This window comes from Oncorhynchus clarkii, chromosome 7 (genome assembly GCF_045791955.1).
Source record: "Oncorhynchus clarkii lewisi isolate Uvic-CL-2024 chromosome 7, UVic_Ocla_1.0, whole genome shotgun sequence".
NCBI lineage: Eukaryota > Metazoa > Chordata > Actinopteri > Salmoniformes > Salmonidae > Oncorhynchus > Oncorhynchus clarkii.
The window spans coordinates 72,256,570-72,271,504 of NC_092153.1; the positions used below are offsets into that span (position 1 = coordinate 72,256,570).

A 14,935-nucleotide genomic window follows, 5' to 3' on the forward strand; every position below is an offset into this window, starting at 1 on the left:
TCTCTGACACCATCAACCTGATAGAGGATTAACAAAATGACCATTGTGAACGGTTTGAGAAAGTATTGTGTGCATTTTATTGAATGATATTCTCTCTTCATAGTATTTTACAGTACATATTTTAACAAATGAGCTCATTGTAATTGTATAAATAAATCTACAGCATTGTAAAAGATGGAGTGGTTCTCTGCATTCAGATTTCATTTTTATTTACAACAGAATGTGATTTGACTTGCCTAGTTAAATAAAGGTTAAATAAAAAGTAAAATAAATTGATTAGCACATGGGGAATTACTAGCTGGTCTCAGATCTGTTTGTGCTGCATGACAATGACCATAGTAGTTGGCAAGCCAAGACACAGCACGAACAGAGACCAGGCTATGGAATTGCTTTATCATAAAATGATATCATAAAATCTTAACATATACCAATTTTACTTAATTTGGTATTCCACAATATGCATTAATGTTACCAGAGTAGATATAAATACAAGAATCATAGTAAATCTCATTTTATGAACAAAACAACCACTCATTCACATTTTATCTCAACCCTTTATACTAAACCAAAACCCTGACATACACAGCCTAACTTGTGAAGCATTATCAATACTGAACAAATCCTAGTCAATAAAATATATGCTTGTTTCATAAAATATTTCATTATTGTTTGTTATAGTAAAAAAAGAATTGCTACATATCTCTTCTGCTAAGAGTGTTGGTTCTTCTACACTCCCAACCCTTGTAGGCCAAGGGTACAAACCAAAGTGCACAGACAATTCAGGAGGGGGCTTCTTTTTACTTTGTAGGCCTTTGAACCAGGGGAGTGGGTTGACAGGTACCCTTACCTTGGGCTACCCTTTCCAGGCATGCTGTGCCTCAACAACCCCTCAAAAGTCTTGTTAAAGCCTAGCGTTGAGAGTAATGTACTGTAAATCAGTTCAAAGGGACTTCACTCTCACAGAAATTAGTTTGCTATTAGTTGGCTGTATTCTCCAAGCGAGTATGGCAAGTGTCCACCACAACAGTCATGTCCTCTAGAAGTTCGAAATTGTCAAAAAATGTACAGGACATTTTTCTGCAGTCAGAATTCCATAGTGAACACATCCAAAAAATATTGTTTCCTCTCCTAATATTTCACACTTACTGACAGCAGAGGTGTGTTGGGTCAAAACAGGTGCAGTGAAAACTCCTAAAAATAAATTGAGAAAAAACCCTGCTGAAGTATAGGAAGTTAGGGTGTGAAAGGCGAACAGCAACACTAAATAAAGAGGACCCAGACCATGGCCACACATTACACATTTTGTAAGTCTTGAAAATATAAGAGCTGTGAATTATACAAGAGCTGTGAATTATAAGACAGTCTAAAACATCTCTTCCTTGTCAGGTTTGCTACAAATGTATTGTTTGGTAGGCCTATAACGCATAGGAATATCAAGTGAATACTTAACGCATAGAAACAACATGGCCAAATGCAGTTTCATAAAACACATTAACTCAATATACAGTACACACATCGTGTAATCCACACCAAAGAGACCATGATGAAATTGTTGTTGTTGTTGGTTTTAGAGTACTTCCAACTGCCATTTATAAATTCCACAGCCACTTCACCTGGAAACTAGGAAAGTGAATAAATAGCCTTGTAATTTTAAGCAAATGCGACAGTATGTGAATAAATAAACCAATTCAATGCTCTTAGGCTAGGCATATATCTCCAAAACAATAGCATACAACAACAAAATGAAGGGGTACTATATGCATATCACTATGATTTAAAACACTTCAACAGTGTGCCATAGGATATGATCTTTCACAGAGAGTCAGGACCTTGATGAAATAGGCCTAGGTGTGGCCCTCTGGTTTGTGTATTGGACCAGGGCCTCGTTAAATGTATGAGACGAACCCCTTAGTCTCTCAGTGACAGATAGTTTCTGTCATTTACGTATTCATGTCTTTGCAGTTTAGAGCAGCAGCGGACTGTCTCTCTGTCACCCTGTAATAGCTTTCTGTCCTTGACATACGTTTCTCTCTCACTCTCCCCATATGCATATTGAATTATTTAAATTCCAGTCAGGCACAGACTCAAATCAAAATACAGCTGATAGGGTCGACCGATCTCTTTCGTCTGAAGCTATTGGGCCTGGTTAGAGCTTCAATGGGAGACCACATGGGAACAGTACTTCCAACTGCCCTTTATCAATGTGTGAGAGGGTTTTTTGAGGGCCAGAACAGTACCACCAACGTTTTATATATTTTTGTTTTTGTTTATTTTTGTTTATTTAACAAGGCAAGTCAGTTAAGAACAAATTCTTATTTACAATGATGGCCTAACCCGGCCAAACCTGGACAACACTGGGCCAATTGTGCGCCGCCCTATGGGACTCCCGAACACGGCCGGTAGTGATACAGCCCGGGATCGAACCCAGGTCTGTAGTGACGCCTTTAGCACTGCGATGCAGTGCCTTAGACCGCTGCGCCACTCAGGATCCCTGAATTCCCCAGGTGATGGGGACATCCAATGCTATCAATATGGATACAGTCTGCTTTTCAACTGTAACATCAGTGTTACACTAGTGTATACACCCTTACAATTGTTTCCTTAGCTAGGGCTGACATTGAGGACTTGTGAAGAGCAGAATCAACAACCTCTGCATAATCAAAACTGTTGCTTTGTGAGAAGGTAATAAAATCCACAGTTAACCATTGTTATGTAAATGACAGCTGAGAAGTACCAGTGGCCTGGCTTTGGCCCCAAGTGAGAGCAGGTCCGCTGGAGCCATAACTCAGTGAAACACGGGTGCTGGCCAACGTAGATGGAAACAGAAAGGTCTGAGCCTTTTGGGTAAAACACTGGGGTAAATCCTGTATGGAAATTACATTATTTTCTTTTAACTCCATTCGATGTAAATCATCTCTTTGCAATCTAGCGGGAATCCTATATATTGTTAAAAAAAAAGCATGTTATATGTTATAACAGATTGTGTCCAAATCCTAGTACATGTCGTTGGACTACAAGAACATCAGAAAATAGTTAGGACTGTTCCAGGACTAGCAATGGAAAAACAAATAGCCAGTACTAACTTAGTTGGTCACAACAGCAAATCAAGAACACAATTTAACAGACGCAGTCACACAAACCCCCTCGTTGGTAAAGGATCACACCAACTACAGACCACTGTCACACAAAGCCTGAAGGCGCTAACGATTGGAGACATGCTCAAATGGAGGAGCATTCAGATGCCTCAACCAGGGAGGGGCCAGAGCCATTGACACCCTACCTTTTACTAAGCAGAGTAAAGGGACCATCAGCAGCTTAGGCAAACACACAACAGCAAACAATAGCCTGCAATCAAGAGAGATCTCTTCCCAGGAGGGAGTGGATGATGGCCAATACAGCCAGGCCTTTTCAATGCAAAGCCTCAAGCTTTGCATTGGTGGGGGGAGAAATACAACAACAAATTTAAAAGAGACATGGAGAAACTAGGTAACAAGCAACCCGACATATGGTTAAGTAAAAGTGAATGTCCTTTTTATTCAAGTGAACACAGTATGTGGCCCATGCAGAGACCCTGGTGTTGCAAGCACCATCTTCCAAACGACAGAACCATTGTAACATAAGAACCACTATTTGATTAGCAGGGAAAGGTAGTGTTCATTTGCTGGCCATTTGATGCAGCACAACAAATGTGGGGGGACAAGGAGAAGAAATGTAAAGAAAACAAATTATGCTCAGATGAACCAGAGTAAACTGGTGAAGCAATAAGGCATGAGAACCCAGGGATTATAGCGTAAATAACTCAACTAAGGGCTGTTCTAAGACCTGACGAGGAGCAAACAACAATAAAGTTGACTTTGACCTACGCAGTACAAACGTAGGTGGAGAGTTCCCTCCCTATCACTACTGTATTCCCTGGCCATGTGTACTTCCTAGCCACTACTGTATGCCCTAGCCATGTGTATGCCCTAGCCACTACTGTATGCCCTAGCCATGTGTATGTCCTAGCCACTACTGTATGCCCTAGCCATGTGTATGCCCTAGCCACTACTGTATGCCCTAGCCATGTGTATGCCCTAGCCATGTGTATGCCCTAGCCATGTGTATGCCCTAGCCATGTGTATGCCCTAGCCATGTGTATGCCCTAGCCATGTGTATGCCCTAGCCACTACTGTGTGCTCTAGCCATGTGTATGCCCTAGCCATGTGTATGTCCTAGCCATGTGTATGCCCTAGCCATGTGTATGCCCTGGCCATGAAAACTGCATGTGTTTTCTCGCACGACCAAGAAAGTAACACAGAAATACAAAACATTAGGACACCTGCTCTTTCCATGACATAGACTGACCAGGTGAATCCAGGTGAAACTATGATCCCTTATCGATGTCACTTCAAATCAGTGTAGATTGGGAGGAGACTGGTTAAATAAGGATTTTTAAGCCTTGAGACAACTGAGACATGGATTGTGTATGTGTGCCTTTCAGAAGGTGAATGGGCAAGACAAAAGATTTTAGTGCCTTTGAACGGGGTATGGTACTTATGTGCCAAGCTCACCGGTTTGTGTCAACAACTGCAACGCTGCTAGGTTTTTCACGCTCAACAGTTTCCTGTGTGTATCAAAAATGGTCCACCACCCAAAGGACATCCAGCCAACTTGACACAACTGTGGGAAGCATTGGCGTCAACATGGGCCCGCATCCCTATGGAACCCTTTTGACACCTTGTAGATTGTAGAGTCCATGCCCCAACAACTTGAGACTGTTCTGAGGGCAAAAGGGGATGGGGGGTTGCAACTCAATAGTAGGAAGGTAGTCCTAATGTTTAGTATACTCAGTGTATATGCCATTTAGCAGACGTGTTCATGCAAATACAAAGGTTAGTCATTTGAAGTCATAATTTGATATAAAAACGACTATTGGTTGGAAATATATGATGGAAAGCATGATTGTGATGACCAACTGTTAAAAAATGCTGTTCATTCTGCGAGTCTGGCAAGTGAGATCTTTTTAACCCGACTGTGGCACTCCAGGCTGAAGTTTCCGCTAGGTACAGATCTAGCATCAGTTTCCCCCCTCCAATCTTAACTTTAACCATGTGGGGGAAATGCGAAACTTACCCAAAATCAGCGTCCAGGGGCAACATCACCCTACACCACTTTGGACAATCAAATACCTACAGTGAGACACAAACTTTCTTGATCTCTCAACCACAAACAGAGAATATGTTATGATAATTTGATATTTGACCATTTTAATATTTATGCTGCAGTAGTTTATGTATCGGGGGGCTAGGGTCAGTCTGTTGTATCTGGAGTATTTCTCCTGTCTTATCCAGTGTCCTGTGTGAATTTAAGTATGCTCTTTCTTTCTTTCTTTCTTTCTTTCTTTCTTTCTTTCTTTCTTTCTTTCTTTCTTTCTTTCCCTCTCTCGGAGGACCTGAGCCCTAGGACCATGCCTCAGGACTACCTGGCATGATGACTACTTGCTGTCCCCAGTCCACCTGGCCGTACTGCTGCTCCAGTTTCAACTGTTCTGCCTGCGGCTATGGAACCCTGACCTGTTCACCGGACGTGCTACCTGTCCCAGACCTGCTGTTTTCGACTCTCTAGAGACAGCAGTAGCGGTAGAGATACTCTCAATGATCGGCTATGAAAAGCCAACTGACATTTACTCCTGAGGTGCTGACTTGTTGCACCCTCGACAACTACTGTGATTATTATTATTTGACCATGCTGGTCATTTATGAACATTTGAACATCTTGGCCATGTTCTGTTATAATCTCTACCCGGCACAACCAGAAGAAGACTGGCCACCCCTCATAGCCTGGTTCCTCTCTAGGTTTCTTCCTAGGTTTTGGCCTTTCTAGGGAGTTTTTTCTAGCCACCGTGCTTCTACACCTGCATTGCTTGCTGTTTGGGGTTTTAGGCTGGGTTTCTGTACAGCACTTTGATATATCAGCTGATGTAAGAAGGGCTATATAAATACATTTGGCGTTACTCTGGACCCTGATCTCTCTTTTGAAGAACATATCAAGACCATTTCAAGGACAGCTTTTTTCCATCTACGTAACATAGCAAAAATCAGAAACTTTCTGTCCAAAAATGATGCAGAAAAATTAATCCATGCTTTTGTCACTTCCAGGTTAGACTACTGCAATGCTCTACTTTCCGGCTACCCGGATAAAGCACTAAATAAACTTCAGTTAGTGCTAAATACGGCTGCTAGAATCCTGACTAGAACCAAAAAATGTGATCATATTACTCCAGTGCTAGCCTCTCTACACTGGCTTCCTGTCAAAGCAAGGGCTGATTTCAAGGTTTTACTGCTAACCTACAAAGCATTACATGGGCTTGCTCCTACCAATCTCTCTGATTTGGTCCTGCCGTACATACCTACACGTACGCTACGGTCACAAGACGCAGGCCTCCTAATTGTCCCTAGAATTTTTAAGCAAACAGCTGGAGGCAGCGTTCTCCTATAGAGCTCCATTTTTATGGAACGGTCTGCCTACCCATGTCAGAGACGCAAACTCGGTCTCAACCTTTAAGTCTCTACTGAAGACTCATCTCTTCAGTGGGTCGTATGATTGAGTGTAGTCTGGCCCAGGAGTGGGAGGGTGAACGGAAAGGCTCTGGAGCAACGAACCGCCCTTGCTGTCTCTGCCTGGCCGGTTCCCCTCTTTCCACTGGGATTCTCTGCCTCTAACCCTATTACAGGGGCTGAGTCACTGGCTTTACTGGGGCTCTCTCATGCCGTCCCTGGAGGGGGTGCGTCACCTGAGTGGGTTGAGTCACTGATGTGGTCATCCTGTCTGGGTTGGCGCCCCCCCCCCCCCCCCTTGGGTTGTGCCGTGGCGGAGGTCTTTGTGGGCTATACTCAGCCTTGTCTCAGGATGGTAAGTTGGTGGTTGAAGATATCCCTCTAGTGGTGTGGGGGCTGTGCTTTGGCAAAGTGGGTGGGGTTATATCCTTCCTGTTTGGCCCTGTCCGGGGGTGTCCTCGGAGTGGGCCACAGTGTCTCCTGACCCCCCTCCTGTCTCAGCCTCCAGTATTTATGCTGCAGTAGTTTATGTGTCGGGGGCTAGGGTCAGTTTGTTATATCTGGAGTACTTCTCCTGTCCTATTCGGTGTCCTGTGTGAATCTAAGTGTGCGTTCTCTAATTCTCTCCTTCTCTCTTTCTCTCTCTCGGAGGACCTGAGCCCTAGGACCATGCCCCAGGACTACCTGACATGATGACTCCTTGCTGTCCCCAGTCCACCTGGCTGTGCTGCTGCTCCAGTTTCAACAGTTCTGCCTTATTATTATTCGACCATGCTGGTCATTTATGAACATTTGAACATCTTGGCCATGTTCTGTTATAATCTCCACCCGGCACAGCCAGAAGAGGACTGGCCATCCCACATATGCTCTCTCTAATTCTCTCTTTCTTTCTCTCTCTCGGAGGACCTGAGCCCTAGGACCATGCCCCAGGAATACCTGACATGATGACTCCTTGCTGTCCCCAGTCCACCTGACTGTGCTGCTGCTCCAGTTTCAACTATTCTGCCTTATTATTATTCGACCATGCTGGTCATTTATGAACATTTGAACATCTTGACCATGTTTTGTTATAATCTCCACCCGGCACAGCCAGAAGAGGACTGGCCACCCCACATAGCCTGGTTCCTCTCTAGGTTTCTTCCTAGGTTTTGGCCTTTCTAGGGAGTTTTTCCTAGCCACCGTGCTTCTACACCTGCATTGCTTGCTGTTTGGGGTTTTAGGCTGGGTTTCTGTACAGCACTTTGAGATATCAGCTGATGTACGAAATAAATCAAATAAATTTGATTTGATTTGAAAATAAATTTGATTTAATGTTTTGTTAGATTACCATTTTTTAAATCACTTTCCTGGAACCATTTTCCATTCCACTTTCTTTTTTATTTGTAATTTTTTCTCCTCAATTTTGTGATATCCAATTGGTAGTTACAGTCTTGTCCCATCGCTGCAACTCCCCTACGGGAGAGGTGAAGGTTGAAAGCCAATGCATCCTCCGAAATACGACCCTGTCAAGCCACACTGCTTCTTGACACATTGCTAGCTTAACTTGGAAGCCAGTCGCACCAATTTGTAGGAGGAAACACCGTCCAGCTGGTGACTGGGGTCACCTTGCAGGCGCCCGGCCCGCCACAAGGAGCCGCTAGAGCACGATGGAACATGGAATTCCAAGCCAGCCAAACCCTCCCTTAACCTGGGAGACACTGGGCCAATTGTGAGCCGCCTCATGGATCTCCCGGTCACAGCCAGCTGTGACACAGCCTGGTATCGAACCCAGGTCTGTAGTGATGCCTACAATGCAGTGCATTAGACCCCTGCGCCACTCGGGAGGCCCCCATTCCACTTTCACAGGCCTATTAAAAGAGTGAATCAGTTTTGATATCACTATACTTACTTCCCATAGAGGCACAATGATAATGCATTTATTTTTTTGTACCAACAACAGCATTTTCAAAAACAAAGGATGGCAAACAAATTACATTTATGTAATGTAATAGAGATTTAATGATTTGTCTCAATTTAAAAAAAGTGTAGGCATTTGGGGATGATATTTAACAAAAACAACAATGATAGATAGCAATATGGTTGAACAAATTTAAAAAACTATGCGTTTCTTCTTCATTCCAGGATGAATTTGTAGTGCAAAATATGACCAATAGGAAGATAAAATAACAACTTCCTGGTTTCACACAGTGTCACTGAAGCATCTCAATAGTCAGACAGGGTTTCCTCTCCTAGTCCCTTCCCTTGTCTCCTTTCCTTTCTCTAGCCATCTCTTTTCAAGAGGGTGTCTGGTCAAGATCCATGATGTGGAAAAATATATTACACTTACATGATTTTAGTCATTTAGCAGACACTTATCGACTTACAGGAGTAATTAGGCTTAAGTGCCTTGCTAAAGGGCACAGACATATTTTTTCACCTAGTCGGCTTGGGGATTCAAACCAGCGACCATTCGGTTACTGGCCAAATGCTCTTAACCGCTCGGCTACTTGCCGCCCTATACAGTAGCAAATACCTATAGTAGTACCGAATATTCAGTGTAATGTATCAATATCAAATTCCCATTGCCGAGTACAGTGTGCAGCCATTAGTCAAAGTTAATTAATGCTTAACTACAAGTCAAAATTGGGCGTAATTCCATTTAAATTCTCTATAGGAGGGCAATTCAAATCATGGTTGGAGTGACTGGAATTTCACGGTGGAATGGACCACATGTTTTCCATGTATATTGAGTGAGGGTCCCATGTGGGAAACGCACCTGCATCCGTGCCAACTAATTTACTCATTGAAATACAGTGACGACAAAACAACAAAAGGTTCATTGCAGAGAGAGACGCTGGGGCAGAAGTTGAGGGAAAGAAACCCCTCTAACCTTTCAATTCCTGTGATATTGCTGCTGCTGCAACCCAGCTTGAGTTGCTGGAAGTACATACTTTAAAAACCTACTGGATTTTTAAATGTTCAATGAAATAGCCACAATGATGCAACATCATTACGCTGGTAAAGGATCTTGAAACAACGAGGAAACAATGCAGACTTTGCACAGTGGGATTGTTCTCAATGGTGGTCCTGGTCCTTCACTCAAACCTGAATTATGTTCAATTGCTCTGATATACCCACACCATGATATTATTCATTAGGGCACACTGTAGCAAGAGGTGAAACTGATTAACTGCCTAATGAATATGACCTAGAAATAAATTCACAGAGCAATACAAAGAAATGAAAGTACAAAGCGTGGCCATTGTCATGGGACTGTGGACATTGGCTGATGAATACATCCTAAAACTAAAATGGCAGAAAACAATATAATCTCAATGAAATAGTAGGATATTCAAATTACATTCCAGAAAATATTGACTTGTGAGTGTGTTTTGAGTCAGTTAAAAAGTACCTAAAATGTGAAATAAATAAAAAATTTAAAAAAACATTTTTTTTTTTAAAAACAAAAAATGAACTAAGTAAACATCAATTGTGCTTTCAATAGATCTCACTTATACAAGTGGTGATACTTGTTATTTCCACCCTTGGTTCTCGGTTCCTTGCTCTCCAAAACCTCTTAAGAATCTAGAACTGCTTTGAATGCAGGCAAGGGGCTCTTACAAAACAAATAAAAACAAACAAAAAAGCACCAGGAAGACATAGATAGCTGAGGGTCTGAAGCATGTGTGTGTGTGTGTGTGTGTGTGTGTGCTCCTCTGAGTAAGTGTGTACATTAAACCACATGGTGGCGTTGTGCAAACTACGTGTTGGCCAAGGCATGGGGGAGGGAGTCAGGGAGGAGCGGCGGAAAGCACAAATGCTTACTCTGTCCGCTTATTAGATCTGTTACAGCCAAGATACAGGTACATCTAAAACAGTCTTGATATAGGTTCTTTAGGAGATAATATCATCATCAATAACCATTTGTATAATTTTGTAATAATCAAGAGTACTAACAATAGTAACAAAGTTTGCGGTTGAGGTTTTTCCATGGCAGCCTCGTGAGAGGAGACGAGAGTTCCCCATAGTCTACAGCCCAATAGTTTTTATTTTCTTGTTTCCTCTCTTTCTCACTTAATCTAGATTTGCTGTCACCAGGACCAGCCTACCCTGTGTGTGTATGGCGAGAAGACCCCAACCCTCCCCTCCATCTCAGAGGCAGTTCCTCCTATCTCCCTCTCCCTCTCCCCCTCTCTCGCTCTCTCTTTCTCTCAGAGACGTGTTTGGGCCTCGGGGACGTAGATCTCAATACTGTCGGCACTCTCCGTGGCTGAGTTCTGCCGAACCGAGGCGGCCCTCTTAGCGGCCAGCAGTCGCCTGCGGGCCTCCGTCCGGTGCTTCTCCGCTGAAGAGGTGGAAGAGGCGGAGTCGACGCTCTTCTCACGTCCCAGCATCGGCCTCCCCTTAACGAGCTTCTTTGGCACTGGAGGAGGGGGCTCTTTCTGGTCCTCCTGGTGGTGTTGGTGGAGGGCCGCAATGGACGAAGTCAACCGTCAACCACAAGGAAACAGAAAAGACATGTGGGGGGGGGAGAGAGAGTGAGAGGATGCAAGGCGTTGTTGCTGTTGAAAGAAAACCTTTTTTTTGTTGATGAATTGAAAGGGGTAACTCCCCACTTTGAAGATTTTATGACTTTAGGACCAAGAAAAAGTATTCGAAACAACTTCTGAAGTTTTGTGCTTGTATGTTCATACATGGTAAAATATAGCTTTTTTTGTTTCCTGAAAAGCTTCAGTTTTGGAGATGCAAGGTTTTCTTCCGAAAGCAACGAAGCAACGAAAGGTAATACAGAGGTTATAAAAAAAGAGCATAGTGAGTTCCATTTGGTAGACATGGATCTTTGACAGTGATGTTTGATTATGGTTTCTACAAAATATGTACAAAGTAGGCTTGACATGGACAATCTAGACAAATTACGACAAGAAGACATAATATGGACTGTGCAGCCAAATATATGACATTGATGGCAACTCTTCCTTGGACTAGACACTGAATTATTATTGGATCCCTGAATCTCAAACCAACAATAACCTCTTCTCAAATATACCTAGTGCCTAGTGGGTATGGGCTAGGGGTTGGTTTGGTACTCAAATAATACATTTTATGATGCGAACATTGGATGAACCACACTTAATTCACTGCAGTCATAGTGAAATAGCGGCATGAAGTCAAAGTAGTTGAAGCACACATCCACCAAAACATCCACTACTACTCAAAAGTTTAGGGTCACTTAGAAATGTCCTTGTTTTTGAAAGAAAGCAAAAAAAATGTGTCCATTAAAATAACATCAAATTGATCAGAAATACAGTGTAGACATTGTTAATGTTGTAAATGACTATTGTAGCTGGAAACGGCAGATTTTATTTTTTATATTTTTTTTATTTTTTTTGAATTTTACCCCTTTTTCTCCCCAATTTCGTAGTATCCAATTGTTGTAGTAGCTACTATCTTGTCTCATCGCTACAACTCCCGTACGGGCTCGGGAGAGACGAAGGTTGAAAGTCATGCGTCCTCCGATACACAACCAACCAAGCCGCTGCTTCTTTAACACAGCGCACATCCAACCCAGAAGCCAGCCGCACCAATGCGCCGGAGGAAACACCGTGCACCTGGCCACCTTGGCTAGCGTACACTGCGCCCAGCCCGCCACAGGAGTCGCTGGTGCGCGATGAGAAAAGGACACCCCTACCGACCAAGCCCTCCCTAACCCGGGCGACGCTAGGCCAATTGTGCGTCGCCCCACGGACCTCCCGGTCGCGGCCGGTTACGACAGAGCCTGGGCGCGAACCCAGGACTCTGATGGCACAGCTGGCGCTGCAGTACAGCGCCCTTAACCACTGCGCCACCCGGGAGGCCGGAAACGGCAGATTTTTTAAATGGAATATCTACATAGGCATGCAGAGGCCCATTATCAGCAACCATCACTCCTGTGTTCTAATGGCACGTTGTGTTAGCTAATCCAAGTTTATCATTTTAAAAGGCTAATTTATCATTAGAAAACCCTTTTGCAATTATGTTAGCACAGCTGAAAACTGTTGTCCTGATTAAAGAAGCAATAAAACTGGCCTTCTTTAGACTAGTTGAGTATCTGGAGCATCAGCATTCGTGGGTTCGATTACAGGCTCAAAATTGCCAGAAACAAATAACTTTCTTCTAAAACTCGTCAGTCTATTCTTGTTCTGAGAAATAAATTCTATTCCATGCGAGAAATTGCCAAGAAACTGAAGATCTCGTACAACGCTGTGTACTACTCCCTTCACAGAACAGAGCAAACTGTTTATAACCAGAATAGAAAGAGGAGTGGGAGGCCCTGGTGCACAACTGAGCAAGAGGACAAGTACATTAGTGTCTAGTTTGAGAAACAGACGCCTCACAAGTCCTTAACTGGCAGCTTCATTAAATAGTACTGCGAAACACCAGTCTCAAAGTCAACAGTGAAGAGGCGACTCCAGAATGCTGGCCTTCTAGGAAGAGTTGCAAAGAAAAAGCCATATCTCAGACTGGCCAATAAAAAGAAAAGAGTAAGATGGGGAAAAGAACACAGACACTGGACAGAGGAACTCTGCCTAGAAGGCCAGCATCCCGGAGTCGCCTCTTCACTGTTGACATTGAGACTGGTGTTTTGTGGGTACTATATAATGAAGCTGCCAGTTGAGGACTTGTGAGGCATCTGATTCTCAAACTAGACACTGTATTTCTGATCAAATTGATGTTATTTTAAGGGGGGGGGGGGGAAATGTGCTTTTCTATAAAAAAATAAGGATATTTCTAAGTGGCCCCAAACTTTTGAATGGTAGTGTACCACTTCACTCAATCTACAAACCCAACACCCCCCTACCACCTCCACTCGCATCCTACCACATAGTCACTCCCCTACCACCTCCACCCGCATCATACCACCTAATCACCCCTCCTACCACCTCCATAAGCATAACCCTCTACGACCTCCACCCGCATCATACCAACTAATCACCCCCCCTACATCATACCTCCTAATCACCCCCTTACAACCCCCACATGCATCATACCAACTAAACACCACCCCCACACGCATCATACCACCTAATCACTCCCTACCACCCCCACACGCATCATACCACCTAATCACTCCCCTACCACCTCGACCCGCATCATACCACCTAATCACCCCCCTACCACCTCCACCCGCATCATACCACCTAATCTCCCCTACCACCCCCACACGCGTCATACCACCTAATCACCCCCAACAACCTCCACCCGCATCATACCACCTAATCACCCCCCTACCACTTCCACCCGCATCATACCACCTAATCACCCCCTACCACCTCCACCCGCATCATACCACCTAATCACCCCCCTACCACCTCCCCCCGCATCATACCACCTAATCACCCCTCAACCATCTCCACCCGCATCATACCACATAATCACCCCCTACCACGTCCACCCGCATCATACAACCTAATCACCCCCCTACCACCTCCACCCGCATCATACCACTTAATCACCCCCCCCCACCTGCATCATACCAACTAAACACCCCCCCCCCCACCACCTCCACCTGCATCATACCACCTAATCACCCCCTACCACCTCCACCCGCATCATACCACCTAATCACCCCCTACCACCTCCACCTGCATCATACCAACTAAACACCCCCCCCTACCACCTCCAGCTGCATCATACCAACTAAACACCCCCCCCCCACCACATCCAGCTGCATCATACCACCTAATAGCCCCCCTACCACCTCCACCCGCATTATACCACCTAATCACCCCCCTACCACCTCCACCCGCATCATACCAACTAAACACCCCCCCCCCCCTACCACCTCCACCTGCATCATACCACCTAATCACCCCCTACCACCTCCACCCGCATCATACCAACTAAACACCCCCCTACCACCTCCAGCTGCATCATACCACCTAATAGCCCCCCTACCACCTCCACCCGCATTATACCACCTAATCACCCCCCTACCACCTCCACCCGCATCATACCACCTAATCACCCCCCTACCACCTCACCCGCATCATACCACCTAATCACCCCCCTACCACCTCCACCCGCATCATACCACATAATCACCCCCCTACCACCTCACCCGCATCATACCACCTAATCACCCCCTACCACCCCCACACGCATCATGCCACCTAATCACCCCCCTACCACCTCCACCTGCATCATACCACCTAATCACCCCTCTACCATCTCCACATCATACCAACTAATCACCCCCCTATCACCTCCACCTGCATCATACCACCTAATAACCCCCCTACCACCTCCACCTGCATCATACCACCTAATCACCCTCCCTACAACCCCCACATGTATCATACCAACTAAACACCACCCCCACACGCATCATACCACCTAATCACCCCTACCACTTCCACACGCATCATACCACCGAATCACTC

The 14,935-nt window shown here is 44.6% G+C and overlaps 1 protein-coding gene across 1 annotated transcript in view; it reads right to left on the reverse strand.

Annotated features, from left to right (window-relative positions):
* Positions 1 to 8,516: 8,516 nt before the first annotated feature.
* The window catches only part of LOC139414441 (disks large-associated protein 4-like), a 63,746-nt gene continuing 57,327 nt past the window's right edge, over positions 8,517 to 14,935 (reverse strand). Inside the window, exon 11 of the mRNA XM_071162356.1 lies at positions 8,517 to 10,966. Within this exon, the coding sequence (XP_071018457.1) occupies positions 10,727 to 10,966 (240 nt within the window). The 3' untranslated portion in view covers positions 8,517 to 10,726. The remainder of the gene's footprint in view (positions 10,967 to 14,935) is intronic.